Source organism: Equus quagga, chromosome 7 (genome assembly GCF_021613505.1).
Source record: "Equus quagga isolate Etosha38 chromosome 7, UCLA_HA_Equagga_1.0, whole genome shotgun sequence".
In the NCBI taxonomy this organism is placed as follows: Eukaryota; Metazoa; Chordata; class Mammalia; order Perissodactyla; family Equidae; genus Equus; species Equus quagga.
The window spans coordinates 25340025-25360606 of NC_060273.1; the positions used below are offsets into that span (position 1 = coordinate 25340025).

The following is a 20582-nucleotide window of genomic DNA, read 5'->3' on the forward strand; positions in this document are numbered from 1 at the left end:
GTTGGCCTCATAGAATGTGTTAGGAAGTGTTCCATGTTCCTCAATTTTCTGGAATAGTTTGAGAAGGATAGGTAATAAATCTTCTTTGAATGTTTGGTAGAATTCTCCAGAGAACCCATCTGGTCATGAGATTTTATTGTGGGGTTAGGTTTTTGATTACTGTTTCAGTCTCTTTACTTGTGACTGGTCTATTCAGATTCTCTCTTTCTTCTTGATTCAGTTTTGAGAGGTTGTAAGAGTCTAAGAACTTGTCCATTTCTTCTAGATTGTCCAATTTGTTGGCATATAGTTTTTCATAGTATTCTCTTATGGTCTTTTGCATTTCTGGGTATCCATTGTAATTTCTCCTGTTTCATTTCTAATTTTATTTATTTGAGACTTCTCTCTTTTTTTCTTAGTGAGTCTGACTGAGGGTTTGTCAATTTTGTTTATCTTCTCAAAGAACCAGCTCTGTTTCATTAATCCTTTCTACTGTCTTTTTTGTTTCACTTTCATTTAATTCTCCTCTAATTTTTATTATTTCCCTCCGACTGCTGAGTTTGGGCTTTGTTCTTCTTTTTCTAATTCTGTTAGGTGTAGTTTAAGATTGCTTATTTGAGATATTTCTTGTTTGTTAAGGTGGGCCTGTATTGCTATGAATTTCCCTCTTAGTACTGATTTTGCTGCATCCCATATGAGTTGGAATGGTGTGTTTTCATTTTCATTTGTCTCAAGATATTTCTTGATTTCTCCTTTAATTTCTTCAATGATCCATTGGTTGTTCAGTAGCATGTTGTTTAGTCTCCACATCTTTGTCCCTTTCCCAGCTTTTTTCTTGTAGTTGCTTTCTAGTTTCCTAGCATTATGGTTGGAAAAGATGCTTGATATGATTTCAGTCTTCTTGAGAAGAATGTGTAATCTGCTGTTTTTGGATGGATTTTTGTATATATATCAAGTCCATCTGCTCTAGTTTTTCATTTAATTCCACTATTTCTTTGTTGACTTTCTCTCTGGATGATCTATCCATTGATGTAAGTGGGGTGCCGAGGTCCCCTACTGTTATTATGTTGTTGTTAATATCTCCTTTTAGGTTTTTTAATAGTTGCTTTATGTACTTTGGGGCTCCTGTGTTGGGTGCATAAATATTTATATGTGTTATGTCTTCTTGGTGGAATGTCACTTTTATCATTATATATACCACTCTTTGTCTCTCTTTACCTGTTTTATCTTGAAGTCTACTTTGTCTTCAAGGAAGGAATGGGGAGGTTTAAGTCTGGCAACACCTGATTTCTTTTGTTTGCCATTAGCTTGGAGTATCATCTTCTATCCCTTCACTCTGAGCCTTTGTTTGTCTTTAGAGCTGAGATGTGTTTCCTGGAGGCAGCATATGTTGGCTCTTGTGTTTCAATCCATCCAGCCATTCTGTGTCTTTTGATTGGAGAATTCAATCCATTTACATGTAGAGTAATTATTGATATATGAGAGCTTAATGCTGGATAATGGTCTACTTCTATTTTTTGTTTGTATGTTGCATGTGGCTGTCTAGTTTTCCCAGCACAATTTATTGAAGTGACTTTCCTTTCTCCATTGTATGTTCTTGGCTCCTTTGTTGAAAATTAGCTGTTCATAGATGTGTGGGTTTATTTATCGCTCTCAATTCTGTTCCATTAATCTGTGTGTCTGTTTTTCTGCCAGTACCATGCTATTTTGATTCCTATAGCTTTGTAGTGTATTTTGAAATCTGGGAGTGTGGTAGCTCCAACTTTGTCTTTTTTCTTGGGATTGCTTTGGCTGTTGGGGGCTTTTGTTGTTCCACATAAATTTTAGGATTATTTGTTCTATTTCATGAAAAATGTCATTGAGATTCTGATTGGGATTGCATTGAATCTGTGAATTGCTTTAGGTATTATGGACCTTTTTACTATGTTAATTCTTCTAATCCACGAGCACAGAATATCTTTCCATTTCTTTATGTCTTCTTCAATTTCTTTCAATCATGTCTTATAGTTTTCAGTGTATAAGACTTTCACTTCCCTGGTTAAATTTATTTCTAGGTATTTTATTCTTATTATTGCAATTGTAAATGGGATTGTATTCTTGATTTCTCTTTCTGCTAGTTCATTGTTAGTAATAGAAGTGGAATTGATTTTTGTATGTTGATTTTGTACCCTGCAACTTTACTGTATTTGTTAATTATTTCTAATAGTTTTTTGATGGATTCTTTAAGGTTTTCTATATATAAAATCATGTCATCCAAAAATAGTGACAAGTTTACTTCTTCCTTTCCTACTTGGATCCTTTTTATTTCTTTTTCTTGCCTAATCGCTCTGGCTAGGACTTCCAATACTATGTTGAATAAGAGTGAGCATCCTTGTCTTATCACTGTTCTTAGAAGGATCTCTTTCAGTTTTTCACCATTGAGTATGATGTTAGCTGTGGGTTGACTTTACATAGAAAGTAGAGTGGTTTTTGCCAGGGTTTGGGGAGGAAGGAATGGGGAGATAGTGTTTAATGGGTATGGAGTTTCAGTTTGGGAAGACGAAAACGTTCTAGAGATGGATGGCGGTGATGGCTGTACAACACTGTGAATGTACTTAATGCCACTGAACTGTACACTTAAAAATGGATAAAATGGGGGCCAGCCCCGTGGCTAAGTGGTTAAATTCGCATGCTCGGCTTCAGCGGCCCAGGGTTTCACCAGTTTGGATCCTGGCATGGACATGGCACTGCTCATAAGGCCATGCTGAAGTGGCATCCCACCTAGCACAACCAGAAGGACCACAACTATGATATACAACTATTTACTGGGGGGTTCTGGGGAGAAGAAGAAGGGAGAAAAAAAAAAAGATTGGCAACAGATGTTAGCCCAGGTGCTAATCTTAAAAAAAAAAAAAAAAAAAGGATAAAATGGGGGTAAGTTTCCCAAAACAAAAAAATAAAAACAAAAACAACCAAGCTTGTCACCACGGCATAGAAGCCTTTATTGATTGGCACCCCACCTACAGCCCTCACCTCATCCCCTACCACCTTCTCCTACTGCTCTCGTCCTCCAAAGAACTTGACATGAGGCCATTCCATGTAGGTGTAGAGCCTTGTTTCCCTAGGCCTTGAAATGGTGTTCCCTCTGGCCGACATGCCCTTCTCCCCTCCCTTCTCCACACGCTTCTCCCACCCACCCCATTCACCTAGCGAACTCTTTTTCCCGGGTCTTAGATTGCATGCCTGTTCTCCAGGAAGGCTTCTAGGCCCCCCCTCCCTTCCCCATGGGTTTCTAAGCCATCCTGTGCTTCCCGTGTCACAGTGCGTATCACCCTGAATTAAAATTGCCTATGTGCTTGTCTTTGGAGAGCAAGATTTATGTCTTGCTCACCTTTGTATCTCCATCTCAGTTTTGGCATGGAGTCATCCTCAATAACCATATGTTGGATTAGGAAATCAATCTTTTGGCACTAAAAGAATATCCTCACTTAAGAAATATTAGGAGTATAAGAAAAATTTATGGAGATAGAATTCACAGACTTTAATATGTTACTCGTGGTCTTTGACAAATCAAGTAGTCCAAAAAAATTAAGTTATGGAAGATACTGATTATAATTATAAGGCTACTCAATATAATTAATAAAGATAAATATATTTGTATAATTGATCCTACAGAGATTCCACCATACTCCTTAGGTTCCTAAAAATAGGGGATGTACAGGCCAGGATCCACTAAAAACGGAATAAAACAACAAAAATCAAACCTGGAAGAAAGAAAAACAAATAAGATTATAAATACAAAATGATATATAAAAAGTATTGAGAGAACTTTAAAATTAGGGGACTACTGTGCATAGTTACATGCTAATAATAATAATATTTTGGCTGGTTTTCTGAAAGGAGACAAGATTCTGAAGTTGACTCAAGAAAATTAAAAGCTAAGTGGATTGATAATCATGGAAGAAATACTTGCTGGCATTATGCGCATATTGTTTGATAGTGATTTCTTTCAAACTTATAAAAGAGATCAATTCTGACAATATAGAAAACATATGGAATTCTACTCAACTAATTTTGTTTAAATGTTGGTATCCTAATATTAAAACATGACCCAGATAGCCAAATAAAAGGAAAACTATATTTCTGGAATCCGCATCTTTCCTTCCCTTCTCACAGCCCCTGGCCAATGCTTTTTGTCTAATTTCTGAATTTCAGAAAATTCTCAGCTGGTTAGTTTTTCCAAGCACTCCAGTCCTTCAATTGGTCTTCTAGGAAACGGTTACTCATTTTCTCAGAATCTCTTTGATTTCATCACTCTTCATCTCTGACCATGGCAGGGAAGGGGGTCCTAATTTTCTCATCTGTGAGGTCCGTCACCCTCACCATGCATCTTGCCAGCCCTCTCCCAGCACCCAGGCTGACAGCCACATGTTCCCCTATCAATGAAAGGGGGATTATACTGTAGCTCAACCCTGAGTGTATTTCAAAATCCACTTTTATAGTCAATAAACTGTGATGCAGAAAACAAATCCACTGCACAGCCCCCTTCAGTTCTTTTACTCATATAAATGGCTTTGAACTTGAGTCATTTAGAATTCCAGAAAATTGCAGTAACTCAATTTAATTTAATACTTAAAGCAAGGAAGAATTGCTTTACAAAGAAAGCAGAGGAAGAAATATGTCTAAAACTTTCTTTCATCCTGGTTCAGACTAACTTAAAATGTTGATTTCTGTCTTCATTCTTGGCTATGTTATACTGTAGAAATCCCAAAGTCTTAGTGGTTAACAACAAGGGTTTACTTCTCACTCAAATTATATGCCCTTCATGGGCTGATCCCACGCTGTGTTCATTCCAGGACCCAGGATGAAGGACCAGCCCTTATTTGGTGTAAGTGTTCTTTTGGCAGAAGAAAAAGAGAAATAGCAGAAAACATGGTGGCTTCAAGACTTCTTGGACTTTCATCACTTTCAAATATCACTTTCACTTTCACTGAATTGGCCAAAGCCTGCTGTCAATGGGCAGGGAGATATAATTCTGCCACGGAGAGTAAAACAAATAATTGGAAATAATATAACCTGTTACAATCCACATTCTTGCTCATAAGTATTTATTTCCCTCCCTTCTGCCACAAAATATACCCATCCTCTCCTCAAGAGAGACACCCAGTCTCATCCTATTACCACATGAGATTCAAGATCTAGAGTTTCATGATACACATCAAATCTGGGTGTGGCACCTCTTGATCTGGAGACATATGAACTAAAAAGACAAATTATACCCCCTCACACACACTCAACATAGGATGGTGGAACAGGGTCAGGCTAACTACTGCAAACATTCTCATCCACAAAGCAAAAAATGGGAGACACAGCCATCAAAGGTGCAGAGCAGTTCTGAAATCCTGTTGGGACAGACCTTGGGGTGAGGAATATTCCTTGTTTAGAACCTAGTTCTGCTTCCTGGATATTGCTCTTGATTTCACTGCAGTGATTTCAAGTATGATTCCCAGCCTCACCCTCTGAGAGATCTAGCCTTTTCTACTCCTTGTACTCATCTGATGAGGGAATTGGAAAATAGGCCCTTCTTGTGGCCGGTATAGTTTATCCTGATAATGGTGTGTACCCTTAGAACATTGGGACCTCAAAGATCATTTTACATTTTGAACAGTCATAGAGTCTTTTAATCCCAGGCTGTTGGCTCTTGGCCAGTACAACTCTCTCAAAAACGTAGTCATTTTCTTATCTATTCAGTTTCAATTGGTTTATGCTAATAGCCAAAACCACAAGTATTTTTGAAACATACTTCTTAAACTTAATAACCAGCTTCCTAGGAGAGTCACTTAACATATTCAAAGGTTTTAACAAGGGACACTTTGATTTGTTTTAATAAGCCTATATTATTATTTAAAGTATTGCTCACATTTTTCTTTTCCTAGGTGGACATGAGAAGCAACTGCTTCTTTCAACCCTGCAAGACCAGGAATTTCTGATTGTCTTTATTCCTGGCTTGGAAATCAACCAATTCTTTCCTGAGCTCGTCTCTTTCTTGTAGTACCCTTTCAGATGCAACCAGATGCAACCAGAGCATGCTATTTCCCAAACTTTTTACCTAAAGCCACAAACTCATTCAGTATATATCTGTCCTCCAAGTTATCATAGGCAACAATTTTACCAAATGCTTTGCTACTGCATAACATGGGTCATTACCTTTCCAGTCTCCAATAACAATTATCTTATTTCCTACTGCCTAGCCCTAGAACCAATACACCGTATTATAGAATGTTTTTAGGGTAGCTTCTCACTTCTATGTATTAATTTCTGTATTGTTGACTTAAACTAAGTTATGCTGTGGTAGCAAACAAGCCCAAAATCTCTATGGCTAATAACAACAAAGGGTATTTCTTACGCACATTACTTGTCCTTTATGGGATAGCTGCAGATCTTCTCTACTTTATCCTCATTCTGGGACCCAGACAGAAGGAGCAGCCCCTCTGTGGGGCAGGTTGTGCTCACAGCAGAGGGAAAAGAACAAACAATAGAACTACACAATGACTCTCAAAGCTTTTATGTAACTGGATGTGGCATATGTGACTACTCACATTTCATTGGCTAAGAAAGTGACCCAGCTGGACGTGATAGATATGGAGCAGACGAGTTTAATTCCCTCACCAGGATGGGAGGAACCTGACTGGGAATGCGTCATGCCCCCTTCAGCTGTTCTTCCTCGTAAACACAGCTTTGAACTTGCATTTTATCTTGTTAGAACAAGATACATACTTAAAGCAAGATGGGAATTGCTGGCTTCTTGGGAGATGAAAAATTTTAGAGACGTATGCATTGTCTGAAGTGACACAACTCCAAAGCACAGGAGGCGTGGAGGGGTGGCAGCAGATGGCTGAGTGAGTGGGAAAGCAAACTAGCAGGTGGCTTTATGTTGCACTCACTGTGATCCCAATAAGTCCCTGCAAATTCACAAGAATGCTTGGAGACGAACGTAACGGAAAGCTGCCCAGCTGATGTCCTGAAAATCTGAGAGAAGTTTCCAGAGAGCAGCTTTAGGCCTTGCCAGTTGTGGCCCAAGCTGAGTCCTCACCCTCTTGTGCCCCAGACCCTCTTACTCCTCTTTATCTCCACAGTTCGACATGCAAAGGATCACTCTGGAAGAGCTGAAGCACATCCTCTATCACGCCTTCCGGGACCACCTAACAATGAAGGACATTGAGAACATCATCATCAATGAGGAAGAGAGCCTGAATGAGACATCAGGGAATTGCCAGACAGAGTTTGAAGGCGGTAGGTATCCCCTGCTTCTGCTTCCGTCCTGGTCTGGGATAGGCCAACACCTCCACATCTTCTGTATGAAAAAATGTGTCTATAGTCTCCTGGGCTGAAGTGGCCTTGTACTGAAGCCACGAATCCAGGACTGAGGTTAAAAGATCCCTTTTGCAAAGATGCAGTAAGTTTCTTTTTTTCCAATTTTTTCCCGAAACTCCACATTCTTGCAGGATTGACCCTGTTCTTCTTGCAGTGACCCGCTGGGTCTGTGGTTAGATGTGTGGCTAGGTGGTATTTGCCTTTACTAAGTGGGGGCTGCATGGGGTGGTGGAAAGAGGCTGTTTAGGCTGTTGGTAAACTTGGATCAAGTTCAGTGGCAAATTGTGTGACCTTGGGCAGTAGTGTACCTTCTCTGAGTGTTTTCCTCGTCTATAAACATCAGGGTAATTATGTCTACCTCACACGATCCTTAGGAATGGATGACCTCTCTGCCATGCTCCCTGAATACACTGGTCAAAGAGCCCTGTTCATGAAAGGACTCTCATGAACTTAACCATGTAGTTACAGAGAAATAAGGCTCTCCTGAGGCCAAAAGAGAGACCCATGAGAGACCATTTTTCTTAGGCTCATGAAAGAAAATTGAAGAAAAAAAAAAAAGCCACCTTATCCCCTAATCAGTAGAGAGTTCCCGGGAAGCTAAATAATTTCATCTTTCTTTCTAACTTTGAAAATCTGAGCTGCTTTAACAGCTCTGATGTACAAAACAATTCTATAATTACATTAAAACAGCATAGCAGGCTAACAACAATTTTTACCTTGTCCACTGCTGAGATTTCTTAAAGAGGCAAACTGTTTTTTTCTATTCTTTTTTCTGAACATTTGAACAAGTCAGTATATAGGTGGTAAGCTGTCACCTAGACACCAGCATGGCGTTTGGTTCCCTGGTCTTGGAGCTGGCCAGCGATTCATTCAGACCTGGGCTCCCATGGCCCTGTCGGGCCTGCCCTGCTGCATCACATGTCAGGATGAAAGGCCACAACAAGAAGAAACAGGAGATGGCTTTCACTCGGAGGTGACAAACTAAATTAACTCAAGCCAGGGAAATAGGAAGTGGCGCCCACTGGGGTAAACTTGAAAGCAATGACCCTTGTAAAACCATTCAAATTTAAAATTTTCAGAAGTGCTATGCAGGGCAAACAAAACCCAGTTGTGGTCCAGAAGCTGCCGTGGTCTCCCTTCTTGTGACCTGGGCTGTAGCATCAATGCCTGTATTTGGAGTCGGAGCTGTACAGACCACAAAGGGCAGGATGGTCACAGCCAATGCCATTTCCAGCCAGACAGGCAGCAGGATTGAGAGGGTGAGCAGGAGTGAGGAGGGCAGTGATTGGACTAAAACTTGGGAGAACAGCAGGCCTGGACTCCCAGTTCCACCTCATTCCTAGCTGACAGACTTTGTGCTCAAACAACGGAAGCATGTGGGGCTCCAGCCCCCAGCTGTCAGCCACCACTCTTGAGACAGGTTTGGGGGAGTATTTCTGGGCATCTCGTTTTCCACAAGAGCTTTTGTTTATGGATCAGTGTTTTGTTCAGAGAAATGTCACAAGTTTTAGTAATTTGAGAAAGGTCAGAGTGCACTGAGAAGTAATCTGAAATCTAAGCAATGTCTTTTTACAACTCAAAAGCTCACGTTAATAAAATAAGTGACTGACAAAAGAGTTGCCAAATGGAAGCCTTACTGGGTCTGCTTTAATGATTGGTACATGTAACATTGGCAAAAGCTACCATTTTGGGGGAGGAACTAAGTGCCAGGCACTGTGCCAAATGCTTTAAAATTCATTATCATATTTCATAAAAGAATTATTTGTAGTTAGCACATGGCTTTCTTGAAAGACCTCTGTGGTCTTGATTACATAATCCCTTCTGCATATTTTCATGTCAGTTCGTTTAATATTATATCACTTCATTTTGGCCCCAAATGCAAGCTCATTGGTTTGTGTTTAGGTTTAAGATTCTTCCAATCTCTGATACGATCAAAATCACTGGTTCATGTATTTCATGCCCACAACCCTCTCTATGCTCAGGAAAGGGCCTTCCTGATTGTATTTTGGGAAAAAGTGTCCAGGAAGAGATAGACGCATAGGCACTGAGTTCACCCCTGGTGCCCTAGGACTGAAAGAGTCCATCTGAGACCCTGCGACTGACCTTGGCCTCCTCCCTTCCATCTTTCTTTCACGTCTGCTGCCCACAGACAAGGCCCTACTGGTGTGCTGAAACTCTCCCTTCTTCTCCTGCCGTCTGATCGTGCAGTTGCATTGCCCATGCCTCCTCAATCTGCTCACCCTCCTCTCAGCCCCAAGCCCTTTGGGACCTCCTTGTCCCCCAAGCTGTCAACTCCTTCCTGTCTGTCTTGCCTCAGCCCAGGCTGCGTGCCCTCTCCAGCCACTTCAAGGATGTCCTCACTGGCATCTCAAATGCCCCACCCACCCAATCAGCTTCTACCATCCCAAGGCTTGATAAATCTAGCATCTAACTCTGAAGGGACAAGGTGGTTTCCTTTCTTTCTTTCTTTTAAGCAATGAGACACTATTCTCTTCATATCTAATCTTCTTTGTAACCCCAAGTGACCAAGAAGAGAGGAGCCAGGCAGGACATGTCCCCCAGACTCCCCCACTCAGGCCACCTCCTCTCTTGCTGCTTGCTCCCAGGAAGCTCTTCCCTCCTCCTCTTGTTGGGGCTTTGCTGCAGCAAGTATCTACCCATGCTAACCAGCTCATCTTCAACCCAGCTGATCCATGGGGAGTGGAAGTCCTGCCCTAGTTCATGTCAGAGGAAGGGGTCAATGAGAAATAAAACCTAAAGGTGCAGAAGGTCTTTGCCTTAAAAAGGTGAAAGGGCACATCTGTCTCGGAGCAGAGAAGAAGGAGATGGTCAAGAAAACAGATGTTTTGTGGCAGAGTCAGAATTTAAAGAAGCCCACATCAGATTGCTTTGAGCTCAGCAAAGTTAGAGTCAAGACCGAGATCCTGGAGTGTGGAAAAGGTTTGAAAATGTTGCTGCAGCCAACCTGCATGACACTGTGCCAATCAGCAATTCACAGGTGAATGAATGGAGAAGAATAAAGGAAAGAGAAATAGGCCAGGAGCCCAATGGGTGTGGTACCCTCGATGGGAGAAGTTTAGGGTTTTTGTCCTCCTTTTAGTTTTCATTTTGGCTTGATTTTGTTTTCTTTATTTGATTTTTAAGTAAACACAAACAACAGATACACACACACACACACACACACACACGCAGCCCCTCATACCTTCTAATCTGGCTTATCTTTATGGTAGGGAGGGCTCTGTGATCATAAGTAAGCAGCAGTTTTTTCGATCTTCTCCCAAGGAAAGAACAGAAGGAACTAGGATGAAATTCCAAGCTGCATATAAGGAAAGGTTTCTGACTTCGAGGAACCCAGAACTGGGGGCTCACATCATGTCTAGAACCCATTTTCCTGAAGAACCAAAAGAAGTCATCTACAGAAACTCCTAGGAAGGCAGGGAAGAGACTAGAAGAATGTAACTCAAGGGTTCAGAAGTAGACCCTTCCTTCATTGACGCGTGGCTTCCAGATGGGAAATCATCCAGTCTGAGTCAGGCACTTGGCCAGGTGCCACCCACTGTGCTGGGTGCTTTGGACATGAGGTCATTTAACCCCCTGAATCCAGGGGCTCTTTGGCATTACTCACTGGCTGGCAGCCTATATGTCCCCAGTGCAATAAGAACATTGCTGAAAGTAGGACTTTCAGGCACTCCCAATGCCTCAGATATTTTTGAATTCCCTTATTAAGATAAATTGTGCTCAATGTACTGAGGTGTTAGTTGTCAGTATTTGTGTTGTAATTCTTTGGAAAAATAAATAGGTCAGCATCCACCAAATGGGTTAGATACAAGATTATGTGACTACCCACAATGCCCACTCACCGTCCATGCTACATAAGAGAGGTTTAAGATGGTTTGCTTCAGTTTGACCATTTGTAAGACATTTTGTTTTCGGAGAATATAAGCTCAGTGACACTGAAAGACAAATTCGTATTTTTATTGGTTCCAGTTGCTGACGTATAGGGAACTGAATAGTCTTGTGGTCGAATCATTTATTTGCCTGTCACTGGGTCCTTATTAAGCGTTCTTATGATAAATTATACTATATATTAAGTTTGGCTTACTGCTTCCAATATGTTTACAGATGAAGAAACTGAGGCTCAGCAAGGTGGAGTAATTTGGCCAAAGTCAAACAGCGAGTAAGGATTTGAACCCAGGGCTACCTGACAAAGCCCTCGTCATTTGTCGCCCTGGGTCATTTATCTGGGCATAGGTGTTTCCAAGGCTCCTTACAGAACGATGCCTCATCATCATCCTTACTCGTTTCCAAGTGCACTGCCAATGAAATCATATTAGATTTGGAAGTTGAGTAGAAGTGCAGCAAGATCTGTGTGTGAGCCCTTTCAAGACGCATCCCCCAAAGTGTTGTCCCTAAATGGAATACCAGCTGTCAGATTTTTCTAGACATTCTGACAACACACATGGCAGAGGGAAGTAAAGCAAAATCATCAACTGAGGAACAAATAATTTCTGTGAAAGGCATGGCAGAGCTGCTCTGCACCATTCAGCGCCTTGGTACGATGGACAAGAGAAAAAAATGTCAAGGGAGGTGACACAGGCCAGATAGCCCCCAAAGCATCACTGTGCACACATATGGGTTCTGTTCCTAGCCCTGTGTAGACTAGCTGTGTGACCCTGGGTAAGTTACTTTTAAACTCTCTGAGCCTTATTTTCTTCATCAGTCCAATGCAAAGACTGGTCGACGGTCACATCTAGTTTCAAAAACTTCTGGCCTCAGAGGAAGGTCAGAAAGAATCTGCAGCCAAATCCAAGGTCTCCAGCTCAGCCATCCCTGCTGAAGTCCCAGCGTTCCTGTCAGGATGTCAAATGCATACCCGAATGGGGAGACTGGCCACACACGTTGGGTATTTCAGGCCCATCCAAATGAAAAGGGCATAATATGTCATCTACACCATCTGCTCCCAGCTCGCCAGGTGCTATGACTTTCCTGAAATAAACCTGTTCTCCTTGGGTAGGTGTAGGAGGTTAAGATGGAGCTGAGGTCCGTGGCAGGTGGTGAGACAGGAGACAGTTTTCGAATGAGATTTGGGACTTCGGACAAAAAAAGCTTTTTCTTCTTTTGGGGAACCCTTCATAACAAACCAGTAGGAAAGTGTTCTGGAGCCATGAGTGAGGGGTGATGAGATTCTGAGACACAGGATAGAGATCTGAAGAGCTGTTTTTGATAAATACGCATGATGGTTAAGAACTCCAGCTCTGCACTCTGGACAGGCCTGGCTTAAAATCCTGCCTCACCACATATTAGGTCACTTGAGTAAGACACTGAAATAAATATTAGGAGCCTAATTTTCCTCATCTATGAAATGGGAATCATATAATGACCTACCTCATACGGTTGTTATGAGGATTAAATGAGATAACACATGATAATATTTCGTACAATGTTTAACACATTAGTAAGCACTGAAAACAAAAAACAAAAAAACAAAACTAGCCAGGCTAGCCAGTTCTCTTCTTATCGTTATTTTTTTTCATGGAGACGTTATGGAGTACATACTGCTGGAACTCCACCTCTTTGAAGGATGCGACAGGGACCAAATTTACAGGGCTTGAACCTTCCTCTTAACACATTCATTCCTAAAGTTAAGTCATTGCCAGCACTGGAGTTAGCAAGAGTACTGATCAAGGTTCTTTTTGTTTCAAGTAACAGAAACTCAACCCAGTCCCCCTTAAATTAAAAAGCACCAGCTTAAATAATGGGGAAAGTCAAAGGGAGGAACTGTGGCTGACCTGGACCCAAAGTGTTCAAGCAACATTCTGTCTCTGCTCCTGCCTTCTCTCTCACTCTTGCTCTCTCTCCCTGAGGTGACAGGATTCTCTTTCTCAAGATCCATCTATATTCCAAGAAGGGGCTCTAATCAAACTTGCTTGGCCCATGTGCCTACCCCTGGACCAAGCCAAGAGCTTGGGGTGCTCTACCTGGCCCGTCTGGCTTGTTACAGTGGGAAGGTAAAGCCCTGAGAGTCCCAGTAGGTGGAGAGGTACAGATCCCCGAACCAAAAGATAAGAAGGGGCAGGACTGCTGGAAAGGACAAAATAATGCCTGGTCACTACAACAAGGGTCCATAGTAGGACCCTCAAAACAAGACATTGCTGTCTGACAGCTAGAAACCTGAGATGGTTTTGTAGTGGAGAAGGGAACAGCTCCCACTCCCCCAAGGAGAGGTGGCCCCTCTTCCTCCTAACAGAAACATCATAAAACTTATCAGCCTCACTCCTGTTCCCTCAGAGGCCACATCCTCCATCTCTGCCTCCAAGGCTTCCTTAGGTGCCTGGGCATTTCTCATATCACTGAAAATTCTCTTTCTAAAGCTCTTAATTAGTTCCACTGTAGGCTATGGAAATACCCAGTGTCATAGAATCATAAAGTGTTAGCCCAGGAAGGATCACAGAGCCATAACAGCTCCCAGACTTGGTAGCTCTGGCTTATTGCGAGAATCACCTAAACTGGGTTTTTATTGTTTTAACATTCCAGAGCCTCAAATTCTCTGCCAGAAATCTCACTTACGTCGGTCGATGTTGGGGCACTTAACCAGAATTGTTATGATTCTGATTTGCCTCATTTGGGAGCCAGTGCCTCCGAAGACATGCAGCCCCATTTCCAAGAGATCAAAGCCAGAGGGATTATGAACCCAGTACATCTAGGGTCCCCCCACCTGGTCAGTGGCAAAATCCGCATAGATTCATGTCTCCAGGAAACCATCCAAGAGCTGCTGTCGGTCATTTGCCTAGTGGAACAGTGTGAATCTGTTAAAATAAGAAGGGGAAGGAACCGTCAGTCACTAGAGCCTACAAACCCAGGTCCTGCTACGGCAGCCAGGAGGCTGGTCAGTGCACTGGCTTGCTAACAAACCTTCAAGAAAACAGGAACCCCACTCCTATGCCCTCCTGTGTCAACCTACCCCAACTCACATTTCATCCCCAGGTACTTTCTAGACACCTACTGTGTTAAGTACTCTGCTGGAAGAGAGCTTAAGATTGACTGGAAAGATAGACGTAGAAAAAAATCACCAGTTTCATGATGCGTTCTTGCCATTTTCAGTGCTCAGTAAGATCCAAAAAGGAACGGCTTCCTGAAAAAGTTAGAGTTTGACTCCTGGATTTGTACCCAAGAGAAGTAAAAACACGTTCACACAAAAACATACACAAATGTTCACAGCAGCATTATTCATAACAGCCAGAAAACTAGAAAGCAACCCAAATGTCTATCAACTGGTAAATGGTGTCGACGAACCAATCTATAAATGAAAATTTGGGTGAGTTTATTCTAAGCTGAAATCTGAGGACCATGGCCCAAAGGAAGAAAGGGCACCGAAGAAGTGGGGTACACAGAGTGGTTATATACCCCCAAACAGGGTGTTTCACATATGATTGAAATGTCCCTCCCACAATAGCCACAAGATTGCCCTATCGGCATAGCGCTTGATGGACACAGCAGGTAGTGGGTCTGCTATCTTGGTGGGCATAGCAGGAGGCAAGTCTATTGTCCCGAGCTGGGCGGCCACAGGTGAGCGCAGCAATCAGTTTCTAGCCTAAGGAAAGATGCTTAATCCTTAAGGAGACGCCAACATTGGGAGGAGGAGGGAAGTTGCACCTTTATCTCAAGGGCCTTTGTTCTTGCCATAGGGAATATCTAAAGCAGATATACAATGCATGCTCAACAGCCAAGGTCAGGCCCTTTTGGAAAGACAAGGTCAGGCCAAATTAGGTTTATACCAAATGGCTTCCTCATATTCTCCAATATATCCTATTGCTTGCCATTTTTATTTGTCAACGGATAACCAAAATGAGGTACATTCATTTGGTGAAATATTATTTAGCTACAAGAAGGAATGAAGTGCTGATACATGCTACAGCGTGGATGAACCTGAAAAAGATTATGCCAAGTGAAAGAAGCCAGACACAAAAGGCTACCTAGGGTGTGGTTCCATTTACATGAAATGCTCAGAATAGATAAATCCATAGAGACCAAAGTAGCTTAGCGATCGCCAGGGGCTGGGGAGAAGGAGGAATGAGGAGTGACTGCTAATGTATATGGGGTTGCTTTTTAGGGTAATGAAAATGTTCTGGAATTAGGTAGTGGTGATGGTTTCACAACTTTGTGAATGTACTAAATGCCACTGAAATATACACCCGAAAATGGTGAATTTTGTAGTATGTGAATTAGATCTCAACTAAAAATAAATAAATATTAAGAGCTAGACCATTAAAAAAATAAAAAGATCAGGCCCTTTGCGAGCAGGATGTTCAAGAGAAGCCTCATGGGAAAGTAAAGTTTGGGTCAGGCCCAGAAGAAATGAGAGAGAAGGTCAGCGGACACCCCTAAGCAGAGGGAATGGTGTAAACAGTACCGCAGAATCTTGTGTAGACAGCAGCAAGAAGTCCTGCGGGGCTGGAACAGAGGTGGTGGGGGAATAGGGGGGCAGGTAGGCACAGTGGTCCAGGAGCAGAGGTGGGGAAGGGATAGGAGGAGGTCTGTGGTTCTCCCTCCTAAGTTAGGAGCAGACGGAACATGCTTCTCTCAGCAAGGGGGGTCCTTTGCAGGAAGGTTACAGAGAGTGGTGATGCCTACTTTAGGAAGGCAAGTCTAGCGGCAGTTGGGGATGAATGAATGAAGGAAAGGACCAAAGCAAAGGTTTGGGAGCATCTGTATATCCTCAGCCCCCTGCTAGAGGCTACAGGGAAGAGGAGAACAACAAGCAGGTGTTTCCTGCAGCCCTCAGGGGATACAAGAAGGAAGGCTTGCATGTCTCTTGCAGTTCACGGTTGGACCTAGCTTTCATTTTTTTATTGGCTCATTGATCTTTGAAATAAATGAGATTAGCACAACAGTTATCATTAGCTCCTTTTACGGAGAGAGAAACTGAGGCTCAGAAAAGTTCAATCACTTGTCCAGGGCTGCTCCTAAGTGGCAGTTAGGAGAAGAAGCCATACCCCGACTCACAGTTACTCCTCCGCTGACCTGTGGTCTTGTTGGGGAAACAAAGTGTAGACAGGAAGAATGAATAAATATACAAAAATATAGTGCAATGCAAATATATGATAGCCAAAGACAGCGCTTAAGTTATTATCAACACATTAATCAGATTAATCAGTGCCGGGTCACACTCTGTCAACCACATCAAGTGTTTGAAGTGCATTTTCTTTGGATCTTTCTACTGCTGACCTTTCTATTGCTACACAAAAGATCAAGAAGAGAGAGTTGGTGCAGAAGTTTTGAACCTGGATATTACAATCAGACCTGGGCTCAAACCCCACCTCCACCATTTGCCAAATAACCTTGGACTCCACTTTGTGGAACTTCAAGCCTCTCACCTATCAAATGAGGATCATACACCCAGCTCACAAAGGACTGTTGCCCTGACATATATAAAGTACTTCAGGCACACCTAGCCCTTTGAGGCGGGTGTTCAACAAGTAAAGGGGAGCTTTTAAAAGGTTTGCAAAAGGGAATTGGCATTCGTTAGGCACAAACAATATTCCACTACATTCATATGCCCTTAATCTTCACAACAAGGTATGTCTTATTACCCCCATTTTATAGATGAGGAAATTGAGGCCCAGGGAAATTAGTATGCCCAAGGTCACACAGGTAAGATGTGGGATAATCATGATTCAGATTTGGGCCTGGCTCCAAAGTCACTTTTTTACTTTGCCACACAACTTATGGTGACGGTAGAACAGGAGGTAAAAGGATTCTTATCAAGGCACAGAGTCTGAATTACGGACTCAAACGATGATCAGTTTCAGAACTACGGAGGAATGAGCTAGAAGCTTCACTCTGCTCACAGGACTTTGGTGTGGATTCAGATTTGCATGGCCTCACATACACACTGTTAGGTCTCTAGGCCTTTCCTCTTCCTTATCTCTCTCTCCTACTGCTTTGAAGGATTTTTAGATCAAAGGTGCAGCCGTCCTCCTGGAGGATAATCCTGTAGGCTGTGACCTTGTTTTCCGAGTGTCCTTCACAAAGAAGGGCTTCAGCAAAAAATTTCTCCCTCAGCCCAATCACAAAGTTTTTCTTTTCCGTAAGCCTTCGTCAGTTCTCTGGAAGGAAGGGTAAATGACTGCCTTCAGAAGCATTCTCATGCCGAGGAGCTGCCCGGAATAAATTAGCCAGTCCTCGGAAAGTGTTAGATACGCTACTTCCACATCCTCATCTGATTTTCTGTCTTGGTCCTTCCTTCTCAAACGCCACCTCCTTTTTCCTTCCTGAGGACTGGCGTCTCTGCCCACTCCTGGGGGGGAGGCACGTCTCCACACCAAGGAAATTTTCTTCCTCCAGCTAAGAACTTATAGGATTCTAAGACACAGACATGATCAGCAAGTAAAGAACTGAACCAAAAATACTTTCCATCACCCAAGGGAAGCGGAAGCCCAGTGGATCCAGAAGGATTAACGATAAGACAAGACTTAAGAGATGATGGCGTAAATAACCAACAGGCACTCATGAGGGAGCCGAGGGCTGCGCCAGGGCCACTGGGTCTCTGTGAAGCGTGGCGGTCGATGTAATTTATAGAGGCCCCTTGACAAGCCCCTGAGACCCCTTCTCTTGGGGAAAGCTCTGTTCGTCTTTGGAACCATCACCAGCTTCCTACTTCCTCCCTGTTATTCCCAAGGATTCAGAGGAGCCGCTGAATGTCAAGGGGAGAGGTGCTTGAAACTGAATATTTTGTAGGTTCTTTAAAGGCATGTGGACCCTACCTAGACATTTTTCTTTTGCCAGTCTTCTATCCTGCAGAGAGAGACTGAGAGTAATTTGAAAAGAAATTGCATTTCTTTCTTTTTTCTTTTTCTCCTTAACCGGCCTAAAGAAAAACTCCTTTCCTCAGCTGGTGGTTGTTTGCAAAGGTAGACTATAATGTCCAGCAGAAGGACCCTTTCCAAAATGTAAGGTAATCTGAAAATGTTCTTCTGTTCTGGCCTTGGGTTTCTTAACATCTGAATCTAAAGAACCATCTTCCCCAGTCTGCCCACACCAATCTTCCTAATGCGCATGTGCACAGACACACAATCCCCCCTCCTACTCCTTTTGTCTCCAGCAGCTCAAACTCTATCAGAATCTTTGGCCCCAACCAGACCTACTGAACCAAAACTGCAGGGGTGGGGCCCAGTGATTCCCTAATCACCTGGAGAGCTTATTAAAACACAAATTCCCAAGCAAGCCCTGGTGGTCTAGTGGTTAAGACTTGGTGCTCTCACCACTGTGGCCCAGGTTCATTTCCCAGTTGTGGAACCACACCACCGTCTGTCAGTTGTCATACTGTGATGGAGGCTCACATAGAGAATTAAAGTAACAACCAGGATACACAACCATGCACGGAATCTTAAAAAAAAGAAAAGAAAAGAAAAGAAAAAACAACAACACAAATTCCTAGCTTCCATCCCCAGAGATTTGGACTCTAGTTCTGCAGTGGGGCCTGAGAATTCACATTTATATCAAACTTCCAGATGGTGCTAATGCTGCCGGTCCAGTGAGTAGCTCTGGTGTAGGTAGCTTCCTGACTGCCTCCAGAGCACAGATTTCTTCCATAAACTAGGTGGTAAACTGTACGCAAAGATCACTGCCGGATGGGGAGAGAGGGTAGACAAAAAGAAGAAGGAGAAGGGGAAAGAAAGTCCGGCCTGGGAAGCAGCGCCTGGGAGAGATCTGTTCTTCCTCAGCACACTTCATCAAAGCTTTTCTTTTTCATTATTTCCATTTCCCTGTGTCTAACCCATATTAGTAACCCATGCCTTTTGATTGAGACCTACTAACGGTTTCTCATGGGCCTCATAAAAATGGCGGCGCAAGACCTAGGCCAACAAAAGGACTAAGAGAACGCAACCCCAGAACCCAAAGTCAGACTCCTGGAGCTGCAGAATCTGGGAACACCCTACCTCCGGGAAGTCTGAGAGGGTTTTGTGGCCCCCTGCTTCACACTGGTCCTGTCCACAGAGCATGTGGTCCCCAATTCTCAGACTTCAGCACACACTGGGATCACCTAGTTAAACATGGATCACTGGCCCCACCCCGAGAGTCTCTGATTCAGTAGATCTGGGGTGGGGCCAAGCCTGAGAATCTGCATTTTTAATAAGCTCCTGGTGATGCGGATGCTGCTTGCCCAGGGACCTGACTCTGGAACCACTGGTGTGCGTATCTGAAACGATGCCAGAAGTCACTTAAGAGTCACTTCGGCCAGCAGTCACCCAAGAACAATTTCATGAAAGGTAAGTTGCCTCCAGCCCAGCATAACATGTAGAGAGGTGTCTGAACCTCGCTCTATCTGAATCAGCTGCCTCAGACGTGGGAGCCAGGCATCGGGCAGAAATGGACACAGCAATATCTGGATGATGCCTTTCATCAAACTCACTCTGAATTGTTACGTACGTTTTTCACTCAGAAAGTCACTGTAACTATTACATCTGGAAGTTTATACCTTACTCTGAACCTTACATCTGTCATGATTTTTGTTATAGAAGTTTTACCATTTCATACCATTTACTGGAAGACGTGACGTTCAGTCTCCTCCAAGAGTGGTCCCAGAAGTGCTTGTCCACTTACTTCGATCACTCCTTCTCCTATAGGACTCATTCTGGGCTTGTTGAGGAAGAGGTGCAACCTGTCTCACTGTGTCATTTCTCTCTTCTCTCTCCCCCTACTCCCTCCACATCTCCTTGTCCTTTGCTCCCCCACCCCCAGTGCATTCCCAGAAACAGAACAGACAGACCTGCGTCCGGAAGAGCCTCATCTGCGCCTTCGCCATGGCCTTCATCATAAGCGTCATGCTGATTGCGGCAAACCAGATCCTTCGGAGCGGCATGGAGTAGCAGCCTCCCCACACCGCGCTGCGTTCCCAGCTCACCGCGCATGTGCATGCCCTGCGGGCAGACTCTGTTCCTCCACAAAAGCGGATATGAACGATGACGACGTGGCAGAGTTCAGTGAAGAACCCAACGTTGCAGTGCAACCAGTGTTGCAAATCAACTTCATCTCCTTGGCAGGGACACAAAAGGGCTGTCTTAAATGCTTTAATGGTTTTGTTTCCTAATGCAATAAATAGCCAGGAGTTCCGAATGATTGCTTCAACCACCTGTAGGAACTCTGAAGAAAACTTCATTTTCATCTCGGAATTCCAATGGCAATCCAGGTTGGTGGTTTAAGAGAGCACGAGAGAGGTGTGAACACACAGTCACCTCCATGCCCCATAC

The 20582-nt window shown here is 43.2% G+C and overlaps 1 protein-coding gene across 1 annotated transcript in view; it reads left to right on the forward strand.

Annotated features, from left to right (window-relative positions):
* CALN1 (calneuron 1) overlaps positions 1 to 20292 on the forward strand; it is a 463893-nt gene extending 443601 nt beyond the window's left edge. Inside the window, exons 5-6 of the mRNA XM_046665286.1 lie at positions 7095 to 7251; positions 20074 to 20292. Coding sequence (XP_046521242.1) covers positions 7095 to 7251; positions 20074 to 20201 — 285 coding nt within the window. The 3' untranslated portion in view covers positions 20202 to 20292. The remainder of the gene's footprint in view (positions 1 to 7094; positions 7252 to 20073) is intronic.
* Positions 20293 to 20582: the final 290 nt, after the last annotated feature.